We start from the raw sequence: 17,448 nt of genomic DNA, 5'->3' as shown, positions 1-17,448 counted from the left end.
ATATTTTACATCCCAGAGATCTTTTTAGGAGGACCAAATGACTATCGATAAAACTTATCCTATTATGATATCTATCTAGTGTGATGTATGGAATATATGATAAAGTATTTTACAAAGAGCCGACAAGGAATTCCATTAATAACTGGTTGATATTTGTGAGTTTTGAAGTTTGAAGTTGTAAAATTTCTCTTCCATCTTTGTTTTTCCTTGGCGTGTTTTGCAGCCTTGCATGGTGGTTGGTTGTATCAGATTATTCTTTTTGGGACTTTTACTACATCCTAACATGAAGGCCTATGTGCTTTTGTGTTTTTTTTATTATGTTAGCTATTGAGAAATCCAAACTTTTCACAATGTAAGTTTAAGTCTTTTAACTCTTTCCTTTTTTTGGATATTATTTTGGCAGTTGGAGACTATAATAAGATGAATTCCACTATTTTTTTTTCCCTTTTGTTTAGAGATTTTTTTCATTATCTTGATTCTTCTTGGTTAAGCTTCTTGAAAGGTATGTAGATATTTATATTAGGAGTACTAGTTGAAACTTTGTTATTGATATATTAAAAAAGGCGTTTATATTTGATATTATGATTCTGGTTTTATACTATGATCGGAGGGGGAGGTGTAGTTTTTGTTATTGGGTTTAGAGACATTATTTGAAGAGCAATTGACAAGGATAATTTTATGAGAAGTATGATTGTCCTTATATTTCTCATTTTAGGTTGACTTAGAGTTGGACAAACTACGATATTTCTGTTTCTTAGATTTAACGTTAACAAGAGAGAACAATATTACTAAAACAAAATATATCAGATTATTGGACCGTTTTTGTTTTAAGTTCATACTTACATTTTATAGAAGTTCTAGCTTGACCGTTGATTCCATTTATGAATCTTTATCAATCCGTTATTAGGAATGAACAAATGGGGATTACTTTGGGAAGATTGAGCAGGTGATGCATCTTATTTGTCATGCTTTCAGTTATAATTTTCTTGCATATATGCAACTCTTTGTTATTTAGAGAAAAATGTCTTTGAAGATTTTGTTAGGGGAAGGGGGTGAAAAAGCTACTCTCTAATACTTAACAGCTATTTGATATGTTTGGGTGATATTATGTTGAACTAAAGTATAAATTGTTCTTTGGTGCAAATATATGTCATTAATTGTTCACATTAGTAGACTAAGTGAGTGCATAACTTTTGTTATATGAATGACGAATTTGAAGGATGCTTAGACTTACATAAATGTTAGTGATTATCTTTGACATTGATGCTTTGAGTTGAACTCTAAAATGAATTTCATATTTTTTATTAGGTTTTGCACAAACCCGCTAAAGTGATGAAGCTACCAAGCAAGTGGTTGACTTTTGGTTAGTGACAAAACTTATTGTAATGTAGTTACTTCTGGAAATACCTTGTTGTATTTAATTTCTTTGTAAAAATTTTACCAAGTTTGATTATTAGCTTTTTGTATTTGTCCATTTAAGGAGATATGATAGTTTTCTTGTATTTAATTTTTTTTTGTAAAAATGTTATCAACTTTATTCTTATATATGTGTTTGTATCAATTTTGTGTTAAAATATGATTAGTTGATGGAAAACATGTGTAATGACAAGGTTCAAAGCAATAACAAAATATCAAGACATGTATTATATTGACAATATAAAAGTGTCATAAATATGAAATTCTGTGACAATAAAAAATATATCCTGATAGAACCTTTGTTGACATAAAATATTTTTCATAATTCAAATATTATTGACAATAAAGTGTCACCGTTCAAATATTCTTGACAAAGAAAAGTCATTATATATTCTTTTTTTTTTTTTTTTTTTGACATTTTATAACTGTCGTTAATACCCACAATACTACAACAATCAGCTAATTTTGAGTCAATTGATGACAATAATAAAATGTTATAGTAAACTTGATGATGACAGTTTATCATTGTTACTAATTGTTTATTATTGACAATTATTTATTGTCATTAAAATTTTAATTATGACATTTTTAAAAAAACTGTCTTTGATGTTCATAGCTTCACAGGCGATACAATGACACAAAATAAGTGTTATGAACTTTTATTGTGACAATTTTTAAATGTCATGGAATCCCAAAAGTATGAGGACTAATATGTCATGTTTACTAAAGTATAACAACTAAATTGTTACAAGATTAAAAGTATAGAACTTAAATTTTTATAAATTAAAGTTTAGATACTAAATTATTACCTTCATGAAAGTTTAAGACCATAATTAATTTTTAGCCTAGAAAATATCTCATAGATTAGTAAACCTTCAATTTTGTATCTTTAACAGATTGTTAAACTTTCAAAATGTTAAAATAGCTCAAATTTAAATCTTAATAACTATATCAATTTAAATTAAAAAATTTTGCAAGTCTATCGATTTAGACCATATCAGTACAACAATATCAAAATCTTGAGTCACTTATTAACAACGTTAACCTTCCATAATATATTTGATAGTGTCAGTATATAATTGTCAATTGTTTATTGTCATTAAAAAAAAATTAACTATAACAGTTTTAGAAAGTATCGTTGATATTATTATTTTGATGTGTGATTTAATAACTGAAAATAACTGTCACGAATTGTAACAATTTTTAAGTATCACATAATCTCAATTTTCTTCTAGTGTTAATGCAATGTGTAAACTTCTTCAAATGTCGGATAACAAAATGAATGATTAAAATTGGTGTGTGAGTGATTTTCAGTAGATTAATGAGAGTCCTAATTGATTTGCTTATAAAATTTTAACGTATAATACATGGTATAAATGAATATATTAACAAAATTTTATAATTTAAGTTGATATAATTATTAATTTAGAGTTTTAATTAATACTATATCCATATAAAATCATATTTTCTCTATTTATTTTTTTTAGAAGAAAAAGGTTATACATTACTGTTTGCCAATAAATTTATATATATTATGGTTGCTAATGGGAAAAGTGGCCAGTGTTTGAAATCCATTTACTTAATTAAATAAAACATCAAAACAAAAGTTTGAAATCCCAACACATACAAAAAGCAATCGCTTATTATTCAATAATAATTTCATTGGTATCTCTCTATTTTTTTTTCTTTAATAATGTACCATTTTCATCATTGTATTTTCTAATTTTTAAATTTCAACAATTTTTAACAGGTCAAAATTAATTTTAAAAAACTGGTGGGGGTTTGCACTTATCAAACTCACTGCATCTTTTATCAGTTTTAAACTTCATTTCACTTGATGATAAAATTAAATTATAAAAACAAAATCATACTATAATAACGAATATTTTTATATGAATTTTTCGTCTTTCATTTTAAAATCTGATTTATTTTAATTCAACATTTAAAGTGATAGTGATTCAAATCTCTCACCAACTTATTAATTAAAAGTATAAATGTTAATCAGTTAAATTATGTTCAAATTTTAAATGATAAAACTATAAATTTGATAGAAATTAATCTAACTTGCTTTTCTTCAACAAACATATACTTTAAAGTTAAATCATTTCGTTTTTATTTTTTATTTTTGAAAATTAAATTTATTTTTCAAGTACTAGAGTTGAATCCTTAGCTAAATTTCAAAAAAAATAAAAAAAAATAAAAAAAACTATTTTCTTGTCGTTTTCAAGCTTAGTTTTTGAAAAAGTGGATAAAAAGCATATAAAAGATTTTTAAAAAATAAGGGTAAAACTAGAAATGAAATAACAAAGCTCAAAATTCTTCCCATATAAACTAGGAAAGCCAAAGACACATGCATGTGTAATAATCAACAAATTACCAAAAACCAAAAGAGAAATTCAAAAGGGAAACAAAAAAAAAAAAAAAAAAAAGCAAAATTAGAAACAACCTTTTGTCTACACAACATGTGTTATTAAAAGTTAAAACTTTTGGCCTACACATATAACAGTGGATTACAGCTCAAAAGAGTTCATCAAGCAAAGCAAATTAATTAAGCTTAATAACAACAATATATATTTATTAATTAGAAGAAAATGAAAAAAAATAAAATAAAAAAAGACTCCATTAAAATTACATCATGATTAATTTAAATCCTAATATGAATATATGGGTAGATTTAATTATATTATATATATATATATATATAGCATCTTGAGCAGTCAGCCCATTTTAGGGTTTTTCAGAAGGGTGACTGGTCATGATGTTATATTATACACTAATTAATAGTAATAATAATAATATTTTTGCTTAAATATAATTGGTAGCTAATATTGGAGGTTATTAATGGAGAATAAATGATTAAATTAGAAGCCAGTTCCATAAGCAGGAGCCCAATAAGCAGCTGCATTATTATTATTATTGTCACCTCCAACAAGGTGTGTGCATGAGACTGGTACCAAGCATAGTCCTCTACTCCTTAAGTCCTTCAATGGCTTCTCTTCAATTTTCATTATTTCCTCTCCCTATAATATAATTTAATTTCATCATCATTTTCACATCATATATCAATTCCCATTTATCAAAATAATTACAATTACATTAAAGTTTCAGCTTTTCTAAATATGTACATGTTTTTTTCAAGTACTTAATAAGTATTTTTTAGAGTGATTTTTTTTTAAATGTTAAAATCATTTTAAAACGTGATCGTAATCCTATAAAATTAATTAAATGGATCATTTGAAATGATTAGGGATATATATAGAAGTGATTTGAATATGATAAAAGTATTTTTAACCATTTCAAAATTCTTAAGGTTAACATAGAAAATTAAATAAAAATAGATAAAATGGGAACGATTATAGAATTTATAGTCAGTTTGGGATAACTTTCTAACCTTTAAAAATAATTTCCTAAGTATTTAGAAGTTTAAAATTAATTTTGTAATGTTTAATTGGTGTGTTCCCTTTTCAAATTTTAGTATCTATGGTTTAAAAGTGTTTTGATGTAATTTTTAAAATTTATAAATTTTATGTTAAACCCTTCTTGACTCTTCTTGACACAAATTATGACTTACATTTGAGATTTTGCTAACATTTTAGAAATTTTGATGGAAATTATAAACTTTGCATCCACCAATTTTTACAATCGTCAACGAGAAGAGGATAATTCAAAAATATTAAAATTAGATGAGAATAAATATTGAAAATAGACTAAAACATATATTTAAAACAAAAATACTCTTTTGGTCTATAGATAAGTCTAATTATCATTTGATCCATAAGTTTCACAATGTTATATTTTTACTCTTGAGTTTTAGGTTTAATTTTCATTTCGTTTCTTAGATTTCAAAATGTTACACTTTTACCCTAAGGCTTTGAATTTAATGTTCATTACGTTTCTTAGTTTCGTTTTGAGTTTAATTTTTATTACATTTCTTAATTTCGAAATGTTACACTTTTATCACTAAATTTTTTTACTAAATTTCACTCGTTAGCTTTCAATTAATTACTCTAAAGTAATTACGATGCGATTTTTAAAATCTATTTTAATAGTGATTAAAACTTCATTGAAACTAATTTAATTATAAAAAATTAATTCTTTAAATCAGATTAATAGATTTAAAAAAAAAACTAAAAACAAGTATTTAGTATACAGTTAACATTAAAATTCAAAATTTTCAAACTCTTCTAAATTGAAACAAAACTCAAAACTCAATTATACTTGAAAATATAACGTTTTGAAATCAAATGAAACAAAAATATATATTTTTTCAGGCATTTTTAAATATAAAAAAATCTATTTAAAAATATTTAAATTTTATAGTAAAAAGTTAAAAAAAATATAAAATATTTTGAGAGCTTTTTGCTACACAGTATAAATATTTTTTTTTTATTTTTCTATTTATAAGTATTTCCTTATTTTTTTTCTTTTTTGTATATTTAACCAAATTTTTTTCTCTTTTTTTTTTCCACTTAAAGAGAATACCTGATTGGGGGTCACTTTTCTCTTGAGACACGAGTCATCAAAAAGCTGGATTGGCCAAAAAGAAAAAGAGAAAAAAAAAAGTATATTAATAATCTCCATCATTCTCTAACTTTTAATGTTTCTTTTTTTTTTTTTAAAAAAAAAAAAAAAAAAATTAATCAAATTAATTATTTAATTTTTTTGGGATTCCAAAACAAACAATTAGGCAGTCCCAAGCAAGACTTTTTTTGGTCTACTTTTTAGTAAGTATTTAAAGATGAGAACCTTGTTCTTTTTTTTTTTTTTAAAAAAAATTTCTTCTTTATTTCAATATTTTAGTCTATCAGATGCTTTGCATTTTTAGACTCAGCCCCCCCTCCTTTCTTTCACTTTCAAACCTTTCAACCATTTTTCCTTTTTTTTATTAACCAATTTTCTCTTCTCAATCTAATTTATCATTTTCATAATACCACTTTTCCCCCTTCTAATTATGATGATGTATTCTTAAGTACTGCACCAATCTTCGTGCATATCCACTCTAATCACACATAATAAAAACGTGTTGTCTTCAAATATAGGAAAATGAGTAAATTTATTTACAATAGACGGAGTCATTTTGTTATATTTGAAAACATTTGCAACAGTTTTGTTATTTAAAACAATTATCCTAAAATAAAATTTCAAAATATATTTTTTAAAAATATTTCTTAGGGGTATTTTCAAAAACAAAAAAGTAAAAGAAATCATTTGTACAAATTGGGAAAAAATTAATCTTTTTTTTATAGAATTTGATAGAAATTGATAGTTGTCTATTAGTGTCTATTAGTTATAGAAATTAATAGAAGTCTATCAGCGTCTATCAATTTTTTTTCCTATTTCTTAAATATTTTGACATTTTTCTTATATGTGAAATTTTTTCTATTTATTATGTGACAAATTGTAATAGAAAATGTCGGTTGATATTTTTTAAAAAAATCACCAAAAAAAACTCATAAAAATGACTCGAATCAATAAAACAAAAGTAAGCGCTTCTTAAAAAGCTGTCCAACATCATTGTCATAAAGTTAAATATTTGAAAATTTTCAGGAAAAAAATATAAAAAAAAAAAAAAAGAGAAAAAGTTTACCCTTTACCTAACCGTACCCAACTCTTCAATTTATGAAAATGTGAATATGGCCAACAATGAAGAAATAGTTTTTGTTTTGGAAAATTTTTACAAATACACAAATGTCAAATTATTTATCGAAATAGAAAAAAAAACCTCTATAAAAAAATATTAAAATATTGATATTTTGTATAAATAGTTTTCTTTATTTTTTTATTTTTAAAAATACTCATTTTATTTTATAGAAGAGCAAAAAAAAAATGTTAATTACCAGTTCATAAATAAGATCTCAAACATCATAACCCAAATGTCAAAAAAATTTCAATAAAAAAAACAAACCTTTAGGTAAAAAAAAAGAATATTAGCCATTAAAAGAAAGTTTACCCTTTCTAAATAAGCTCTCAAAGCTAAAAAAAATTTAAAAACCTTTGCAGTAAAAAAAGATAATAGCCATTAATCCAAAACTAGAATTTTGTATATATGCATACCACAGGTTGTGAATTCCTTGAATCTTTTGGAGCATTTTGTAAATAAGGGTAACTAAGTGCCTGCCAGTCAAAAAAGGAGAGAAAAAAATATATATTATGAGGATCCAAAGAAAAGAATGTTCAGAAAAGCATGAGATTTTTTTTTTACACATGACTTACTTTTTCTTTTTATTATTATTATTATTATTATTTTCTTTTAACTTCAAACATTTCTCAGTCTCCACTTATATATTGATAATGATTTTGCAGAGTCTAAAATTATATAAAATTGGCATTACCTCAATTTGTCCTTGAAGAAATCTGATATATCCAATAGCTTCTGACAATACAGAAGCAGTATCAGTCTGCAAAAGGGAAGGGAAAAAAATAATTAAATAAAATAAAATATTATTTATTTATTAAAAAAAAAAAAAAAAGCTTCAAAACCCAGCTTGCATCTAAAGCCTGCAATACTTTTGATGATTGTTTTGCAAAAAGTAAAGTGGGTTTCTTCAGTTTGAGCAAATAAATGGATTTTGAAGTTCTTTACTTTAGGTTATTTGATATTTGCATAAGTGGTTTTTATTGATATGAAGGGTTTTAGGTTAGAGTTTAAAAGGAAATTTGTTAAATAGTAATTAAACCAAGGTTAAATTATATCGACATTACTAAACTTTGAGATAGGTTTCAATTCTATATGTTTGATTAATTTTATTATTATAATTTAAGTTTGAAAATTTGTTTTTAAAAAATATAATATATATGCATATATGACATCATTTACGACATTGTTCATGTGAAAATAAGGTGACAATTGATGTATTAACGATAAATAGTGACAACGATCTTATTCAATTGTTACATTAGTTTCCATCTTTACTTTACCGACAAATATATTTTTTGGGAATGATTTCAAAGTTTAAAGACTTTTTTGGGTAATGGCATTGGGTAGTACTTTTAGGAATAATAATTAAATATATAGCAATATTTCTAAAAAATTGTATATATAACAAAATCTATCGGTGATATACTCCTACCAGTAATATGGTCTATCACTAATAGATTTTGAAAGAATAATCTAAATTTTGTTACATTTTCAAATTTTTTTGCATTATGCTATATCTACAAATGTTTAAGGTTTGATTACTATTTTTGCAACGGTTCTTTTGTTTATTTTTATTTTTGACAAATTTTAGAGTTGAAACGTGAAACTATTCAAAGTTTAGAGATATAACCGAAACGTACGTTAAAGTTGAAATTTAACCAAAAATGAACTTTACCTTTCCAAATGGAGAAACTATTTGGTGAAGAGCTGTTATTCGATCTACGAGCTTCTCCTTCCTCACCTGTTATTATATTCCAAAACCCAAAACAAAAGATCATAAAGATGCAAACTTTCATGCAAATATCAAATATGTTTTGGAAAAGATGTGAACTTTCAGCTACCATTTAACCTTAAACTGCACGACACAGGATGTTTCATCAATGTTTGTAGCTAATGAAAAAACAGGGCTTTAAAAATTTTAAGTAAATTAAAGAGAAAAACTTTAAAATATTTCAACTTTTTTAAAGTGTAAAGATAATTATTGCTCTCTCTTTCTCTATAAAACAAAGCTAATTCATAATTAGCTTTAAAGTTAAAGATTTTGAAGTACTATTTACCTTAAGAGGTGGTTGGCTTGAAGATGGTGGATGAACCTTAGCCTTCTTACACGCTCCACCGACAGCCCCGGCAGGACCGGAGTGATTTTTCAACTGTCGTTTCAAGTGAGGGAGAGAAGTTAAAATTCGACAAATTCAAAAGCAAAACTAACAATAAAGAAACGGTGAAAATTGTCGCGAAAATTAAAGCTCACCTCCGACGAGTGGTCGGAGTCGGCACCGCGTGGGGTGGATTGATTGGTGGTGTGATCTTGGTTGTTAGTATTGCAGGAAAAGTCAAGGAATTTGTTGGTGTGATGAGAAGTATTTAAAGTAGGGTGAAGAATATTGAGTGAGTGATCTCTAATATTGTTGGAAACTTCTTGCTTGACAATATCGACAAAATTAGAGGCTTCAACTTGTGATGGACTATTAATGTTATTGTTATTCAAGATTTGGTCTTCCCAATTCTCCAACTTTTTTGGTTGATAATGACTCATCTGGGTTTGATTCAAAACCCTATCTTCATCCCCTCTGATAACCCAAAATAATAATAATAAAAGAGATTAGAAAATTAAAAAAAAAAAAAAAAGAAATGTATTCAATAAAAAAGATCAGAAAATTACAAGAGAAGTTGGCTCCAAGACTGAGGCTGATCAGCAAAAGAATTGAAAGAAGGTGGAAACATAGCCCACCAATTAGGGTTTCCAGCCATCATTTGTTTAAGTTTGGAGCACTAAAAATTTATGGGAAGAAGAAGATAAGGAGAAATTCTTTTGAAGAAGAAGAAGAAGAAGATAAAAAAGTGAAATTTTGATGGCCAAATAATGATTTTGAGATATGCATGAAACTTAGTTTCTTCAGTTGAAAATGGGAAATTTTTGGAGTTTATAATTAATTTGGAGGTGGAAGAGAAGAAATTAAAGGAGGGTTGCTTTGCTTAGGTTGAAGGAAAGTTGAGAGAGAAAGAGAGAGGAAAGATTTTGAATGAAGGGTTTGGGTTGAGGAACTTTAATTTGTATCCTTTGTGTTTCCTTTTGGTTTTCATTTATTTGGTAATTTTCCCCCTTTTTTTTGGATGGTTTTCTTTGCTTTATTATGAGTGGAGGCCAAAAAAGTTAGTGAGAGGGCTTCTTCCTCTCTCCATTGTTTCCATCTCATTTTTTTTCATAAAAATAATAGGTTGATTGCATATTTCGGTTTCTATCATCTCGAGAAACTTAAAATTTACTTCCTATAATTTGATAAAACATTGATAAATAGTCTATAAATAGAGACTATTTATGAGAATTTTATCAAACCATAGAAACTATTTATGAAGTTTTATCACACCATAGATACTAAATATTCTATCTTTTAAAATCATAGTGACCATATTTTAACTTTTTCAAACCACAAAGACCAAATTTATAATTTAATCTAAATAATTAATATAAATATTATTCATATTTTTTATTTATAATTGGTATGATATATCAATTTTAGGTCTATCTACAAATTAATATACAAACAATTACTAATAGAAAACGAAAGTTAAATACCACAATTTTTTTTTTTTTTTTTTTACTTTCTTGATCTGGTAAATCAATTACTTTCTTAATTGGACCATATTTGTAAAAAGTTTTCATTAATTTTAATAAATCATATTCACCTTTTGTTGGTTGCTCTCTTATTGGTGATAAAAAATTTCATAAATTATTTTAGATCGATACCCATTGTTTGAGTTTCTCACTCTTACAATTCGTATAAGAGAGCTCTTCCACATAAATTATTTTTAAAATATTATTCATATTTTGAAAAGCTTAATTGCTAGAGCTATGACAACTTTAAATGGTGATTCTATTGATAGATCCCCATACTTTGATGGAAATAGAAATTATGATGTATGAAAAAATAAAATGAAACATTTATGTTTGCTATGGATTTTAACATTTTGTATGTTTGTGAGTATGATTGTCTAAATTGCAATTGAATAATGAGTTGCTTACTTTTAATGTTAAAGCTATTAGTATCATATATTGTGCGTTGGATAGAAAAATATGTGATACAATTTTATATTTTGATTATGCATATAATATTTGGAACATTCTTGATAATATATTTAGTGTAGAAAATTCTCCTTATAGTATTAATGATTTATTTGATGTGAAGAAAAATTATAATTCTCAAACTCAAGGAAAAGTCCATAAAGTAGAAAAAAAAATGTGATGGATCTTTTTTGTGCTTAATGGCTCATTTGGATGAATATTCTGGTGACGAAAATGAAGTAAATAATAAATCACTTTCCGATGATGAGCTATATGATCTTTTTGAAGATATGCAACATGAGTTAGAAAAAGTTAGTTCTAAATATCTAAAACAATAAAAGAAGTTTAAGACTTTGTCTATTGAGAATAAATCTTTGATAAATGTAAATGCACGTTCGAAAAATGGAGCAAATGATGGTTTGATGCATGATTCTCTTGCGATAAGAAAAATGTTTTGATTGATAAGATTAAATCTCTTGAAATGAAAATTAATTTTGACTTGAGAAATAAAAATGAGAAATTTGAATCTTACTCTTTGAAATTAACTAATGAAATTGCTAGTCTGAAAAATAGAATTATTGAGTTGGAAACTAACAATACTTCTTTAGAAAAAGACAAATTTTCTCTTGTTGACAAGATTAAATTTATTGAATGCGATATTGATGAGAAAAATAATCTTTAGCATATGCTTAGAGAGAAAGAATTGCTTGCTAACAAAGAGCTTGAAATGGCAAAAGAGTCTACTAAAAAGTTGACTATCGGTGCACATAAAAAGGATAAGTTTATTGATATGGGTAAACCTTTTAATGACAAAAAGGAATTAAATAATGTGAATGGAAATTCTTCGTCTAGAGTTCTAGGATTGTTGTTGTTAAAACTACCCATTGTATGTCTCATAATTCTTTATCCAATGTGCCTAATTTGGTTAAATAAAGAATTGTGCATAAACAAAAATTATATTATACTAAAATGTGCTCATAATGTGAATTTTATGTCTAAGCATGAAAAAGGTAAATCTATGCATGAAAAATTAAATTTTGTGCCTAAAGATTTTCATAAAAAATCTAAATATGTGCATAGAACTAAATTTGTGTCTAACATGGAAATACTAGAAATGTGCATGGAAAATCAAATTTTGTACCTACTTGTCATTTTTGTGGACTTAAAAGGTCATATAAGACCAAATTGCTTTAAACTAAAAAATGCTCCACAGAAAGATAGTGAAAAATCCACTAATTAAAAGTAAATTCTTGCCCAATGATGTATGTTATTTTTGTGGAAAAATTGATCATAAATATCATATTTGTTATTTGCCAAACATGAATGCTAGTAGTTTTGGAACTAATTTGAAATGGGTTCCAAAGTCCTTGCTCAATAATCATGCAAGGCCCAAGAAATGGGTACCAAAATCTTTTGGTTGAGTTTTTTTTTGTAGGTGTAGTTCAAGAAGCAAATGGTTGTTTGGACTTTAAATTGGGAAATTAATTCAAATTAAAGCAACTAAAAAGCCTGCTTGAATCCAATATCAAAGAAAATTGCATATTTGGTAATATTTATTTTTTTAACTCTTTAAGATAATTATGCTTTTAGTATCTTTATGGAAATTATATCTCTTGAATGGTTTTGGAAAGTTTAAATTTGCTTTCTTGAATTACATTGTATATAGAATTCAATGCCCATGAGAAATGATTGAATATCTATCTATTTGACATTTATCTATATTGTTTATTATTTGACTTTTTAGTCAACTAGATGTTTGCTTCATCCCTATATTTTTCTTGGAAAATATTGAGGAAGAGGATGTTGAGTTTTGCAAAAATTATCTTTGTTTCGTTTATTAATATATGTTGATTATCCTTTCGATGAAATTGATTAGAGTTTTTATTAAATGCCTTTTGAGCATGAAGTTATGCATATTCTATGGTTTACATTGTTGAATGAAAATCATTTTGAGTTAATGTTTGTCTGTTAAAAGGAATTGATCATTGAGTTTTTTTTCTTTTTTTTTAAGAGATGTTAAATTCTTTTCCATAGTGAGAGTATTCATACAATTGCTACATTCTTGAATCTCCGGTAACATATTGTTCAAAATTGGTACAAAATTCATTTGTATTGCTTCCATTGCTTATATCGATTTGCTAATATGGCTTTGCTATTATTTGGTATCATTTTTTTTTACAACAATTGGTGTTTATGTTATAATATTTGATATTTTGGTGTCTCAATTGTTTAATTTCCTTAAATGATTTTATCTCCTTGGTATTTATTGATTTTTCTCATTAGAAGGAGATTGCTTGATTTTAAGAGGAGTTATGTATTTTATGTATGAATTTCATGTTGGAATGAAAATATTTTCCATATTAGTTTATCAATGTGTGTCTCTCTTATTCTTATTGTTTATCCTTTTAGGGGGAGTTACTGTATTTCCAATAAAATTATGTTTTGAAAACTTTTTTGATATTTCTACCATTAAATCGAATTATGTGCTAATGTCTTTTTGTCCCTTATTAAAGGGAGTGTTCAATTGATTTCAAAAAGAGGAGAAATTTGTAAAATTAGTCTTAAATAGAATTCGCCTAAACTTGGTTGATTCTTTATGATGCCTCTAGAATTTACAATGTTGTTGCTTGATATTTCTTTTAGAAGACACATGTAGATAGGAGAAGAAATACAAATTACGTGTTCATCTTTTACAGAAAACTTTCATATTTTTTTATTATTTTCTTAATTATCCTTTTTTTATTGATTCCAAAAGGAGGAGGGGTAATAAGAAAAATGAAGCATGATAGTATTGAATATATTCTTTGTGTTCAAGTGAATTAAAATTATGTATGTGGTTGATTGTGATTCAAGTTCATATTGTATATCACACATCTCTTTGGATTTCATTTTTCTTGACTTATTTGTCATCCTCAAAAAGAGGGAGATTGTTGGTTTTTTGGCCTTTGATCTCAAATTAATTAATATTTTGATGATACAAACATACTTTTATGCATTAACAATTTGGGTGTTTTGAAATGCCTATTACGTAGATCTCGAAACAATGATTCCAACGAAATTTGAATAACTCAAATCGAAGTTTAAACGAAAAAAAATATGACTGAAACAAGTTTAACGAAAAAATCCCGAGCTGGTGACATGACATATAAGTTTTCTCATCAAAGTGGATCAATTGAAAGGTGCCACTTGTAGCAATAAAAGAATGACATATGGTGGACTTTTGATTTTTGGATTGATTTTAAACAGAAAATGAATTTAAAAGGAAAATGAATTTAATATTATTTTATGTTTGTATCTTTAGTTGAGTTTAACAATCATTCAATTTTCTTTTAACAACATATAATGACCCAAATTGAATTTTGGTTTTTACCTACCTCATCTCTTTTGATACTCTCTACTTCTCCAAAATTAAAACAACAATTTTTATAATTTTCAATCCTCTCAAAAAATACAAGGCTTCCATTATTATTTTCTCCAAGCTTCAATTTTATTCTTTTAATTTTCTTCTTGACAGAGATTTATGTATTGTGAGGATTGATTTGTTGTGAGTTTAACATTTGTAAATCCACTCTTGTAGAGAGTGTCAAATATGCTATTTATTTTTCTAGACTATTATAAGGGTTACTCTTCATCACAGAAAAAGAGTTATTGTAACGATTTGATTCTCAACTATGGAAAGGATTGTTAGAGTTAGCAAGCAATTAGCGAAAACAATTTGGATCTTAAGCACTCTAATTCCATCAATTTTAGCAATTAAGCAAGCATGTTCAAGGATAAGAAATAGGGTCGTTTCTGAAAACTAACATTTGAAGAACTCTTCAATCTTCGAATTCTGCTTGAATCTTCAGTCCAAATTGTTGTAGACCACCACTTAATCTTTCCTATTATTCTCTAGGATCTTAGGTTGGATTGAAGGGAAATCTAATGGAGAAAAGTTGGTTTTCTACCGAAGTTGAAGAACTCTTCTTCAATTCATTTTCAGCCAATTTTTTTTCATTTCATCTCCTTCTTCCCGGTACAAGTTGACTCAATTTTGTTGAGGTCTCTCATACAATCTAATTGAATCCAATTTTGACGGCAAGTAGGTCAATATTAAAGTGGAAATTGAGTGTTCAAAGTGGGGTAAACCCACTTTTAGTTGTTTTTCATTTTTAAATTGATTTTAAATAAAAATCAATTTCCAATTTTGAAACATAATTTTCAAAATTAAAAATAAAAATGAAAACAATTAAAAATAATTTTATAAAATATCAATTCTATAATTAATATTAAGTAAAATTGATTAATTTTAAACAAAATTAATTCTATAATTAATTTCAAATAAAATTAATTTTTAATAATTAATTAAAATAATTTAATATCAAATATTAAATATATCACACTAATTTTAAAATCATGAATCTCTATTTATGTAATTAATATTTAAATCAAATTTAAAAATTATTCAATTCTCCAATATCATTTAATTTGATAATTAAACGTGTAATTATGTCGTATATAATTATTGATTCTCTTATTTTGAATTTGAACGTTTCAAGTTTACTCATCACTCTATTCTAAGGTTTAATCCGTTTGTGAGTTAGTAAGGAGACCTAATGGACCTAGATCATGGTTCCAACAATTCAAGATTAATTGGCTAAACTCTTTAAACCAAATTAATCAACATTTGTTAACTATCGGGTCACTCCACTAATGTCTAGTAGTGGGTCATTTGATTTAACCATAATTAGTAAGTCGACTAGGTGAAAATCTATATTACCCTCGAGATTACATATTGCTTCTTAAGTTAGACGATCACCAAACCAAGGCCTCTCGGGCGAGGGTGGGGCCCTTTGTTCAAGACCGGAAGTCAGTACTTAAGTAACAACCTTTCTACTATCTCGTAGGAATGATTTCCATCTTGCACCCTATGTCCCTAGCTATCTACCCAGTCTTACCCCTAAAATGGGAGACTTATTGAGCCAATCCTCATCCATACAAATCTAATCTAAGGATAATCCCAAATAAACAGGAGTTCATAGTTAGCGGGATTAAGATCAAGTTACCTAAGTCATCGCTTTGAAATAGTCAGTCTTAAACCGTAAACAACGTTATAAAGCAAGGAGTGACTTTATTTTTTGGTCTGGTTTTATACAAACTCTTTGCATATGATGCCTCCACTCGCATGTCTCATATGAATAATTAAAGATCACATAGTTTGTACTAAATACAAAGTGGGCCGCATCTGATAGTGTTTCCAAAATAAGGTTCCCAGCCTTATCCATATACTATAGACGGTTATCTACTCATGTAATAGCCATGGATCTTAGTTTATTGGATTCAGTGCAATCATATTTAATAATAATTTTATTGAATAAAAACTCAATAACCTTTTTTATTGCAAATAGAATATGTTTAATTTTACAAACTGAAAGTTTTAGGACATATAACCCAACAAACTTTTACTTGGACTAAAACTCTAGTGAGTTAACATATATACAAATATATACAATGTTGAGTATGAGAGAATAAATACAATAAACTAGGCATCAGATACCCACTAATTAGGATCAGGTTCGTTTTTACTCTCGAAAAAAGAACGTCGTAGCGATTCGACTCTAAGTCGTGGAAAAAACGAGTTCGTAATTATATACCCAAGAGGAGCTTGGAAAGTGGATGGAGGCCAGTTGGGGCCAAACCATTATAAAATTACCGGTGTCAATTTCTCTATCCCTATACTACTTTAATTTTGTAATTAATATGGTATTATTGTTTATTACATTAAATTAATTGCAATATTTGTTCTTTAAATTAATGGTTCATATTGATTTGTTTTGATTGGTAGTTTTAAATTTTCTATATTCACTACCAATATTTTTATTAAAATTAAATAGGGTGCTTTAAAGTAGTGATTATTATTTTCTTGTTTAATTCAAAGTGAAATTATTTTCATGAATTTATAGTTTAAATTACTTAGGACCTAAAATAGTATTATTCATTTACTTATATTAACAAAAAAAAAAATCATTAATTTTAATAAATCTTGTTCAACCCCTATAAGATTGTCATACCAATCTAACAATATCTCCATTTATATAATCAAACGATATTGTTATTTTGTTATTAAGTATTTGTATTGAGGTTTAGGAAACTTGCTATAGTGATCTTAATTCGTATATAAGTTATTTTAAAGTACTTTTAAAATAAATGATTTTTATAAAAGTACTTTAATATCAAATTACTTCTTAGAGTGTGTGTTTGTCATTTTTATTATTATTATTATGAAAACACATGAGTGTGTAGAAGATAATTTGTTAAAGGACTTTTTATTCATATTTAGATTTTATCGAAA

At 26.2% G+C, this 17,448-nt stretch overlaps 1 protein-coding gene across 2 annotated transcripts; it reads right to left on the bottom strand.

The window, feature by feature from the left end:
• Positions 1-3,964: 3,964 nt before the first annotated feature.
• On the bottom strand, positions 3,965-10,235 carry LOC120085306 (uncharacterized). Of its 2 annotated transcripts, XM_090318076.1 has the most exons (8): positions 9,717-10,235; positions 9,306-9,624; positions 9,112-9,204; positions 8,730-8,795; positions 7,749-7,814; positions 7,471-7,530; positions 5,899-5,943; positions 3,965-4,436 (listed from the first exon to the last, which is right to left on the bottom strand). In XM_090318076.1, the coding sequence occupies exons 1-8, from the start codon at positions 9,806-9,808 to the stop codon at positions 4,278-4,280; spliced, it is 900 nt and encodes a 299-aa protein (XP_090174202.1). In that variant the 5' UTR covers positions 9,809-10,235; the 3' UTR covers positions 3,965-4,277. The 2 variants fall into 2 exon arrangements, with proteins under 2 accessions (XP_090174202.1, XP_038897153.2); XM_039041225.2 differs by lacking the exon at positions 5,899-5,943 and having other exon boundaries at positions 9,717-10,194.
• Positions 10,236-17,448: the final 7,213 nt, after the last annotated feature.

Source organism: Benincasa hispida, chromosome 9, assembly GCF_027475165.1.
Source record: "Benincasa hispida cultivar pf3 chromosome 9, pf3_genome.v1.1, whole genome shotgun sequence".
In the NCBI taxonomy this organism is placed as follows: Eukaryota; Viridiplantae; Streptophyta; class Magnoliopsida; order Cucurbitales; family Cucurbitaceae; genus Benincasa; species Benincasa hispida.
This window is presented reverse-complemented; position numbering and strand designations above follow the sequence as displayed.

Coding starts and splice junctions, on each gene's coding strand:
- LOC120085306 (XM_090318076.1), bottom strand. CDS start 9,808: ATGATGGCTGGAAACCCTAATTGGTGGGCTATGTTTCCACCTTCTTTC. Junction 7,815..8,729: donor TAGTTTCTCCATTTGGAAAG/GTAAAGTTCATT, acceptor TCCCTTTTGCAG/ACTGATACTGCTTCTGTATT. Junction 5,944..7,470: donor CAAGGAATTCACAACCTGTG/GTATGCATATAT, acceptor TGGCCAATCCAG/CTTTTTGATGACTCGTGTCT.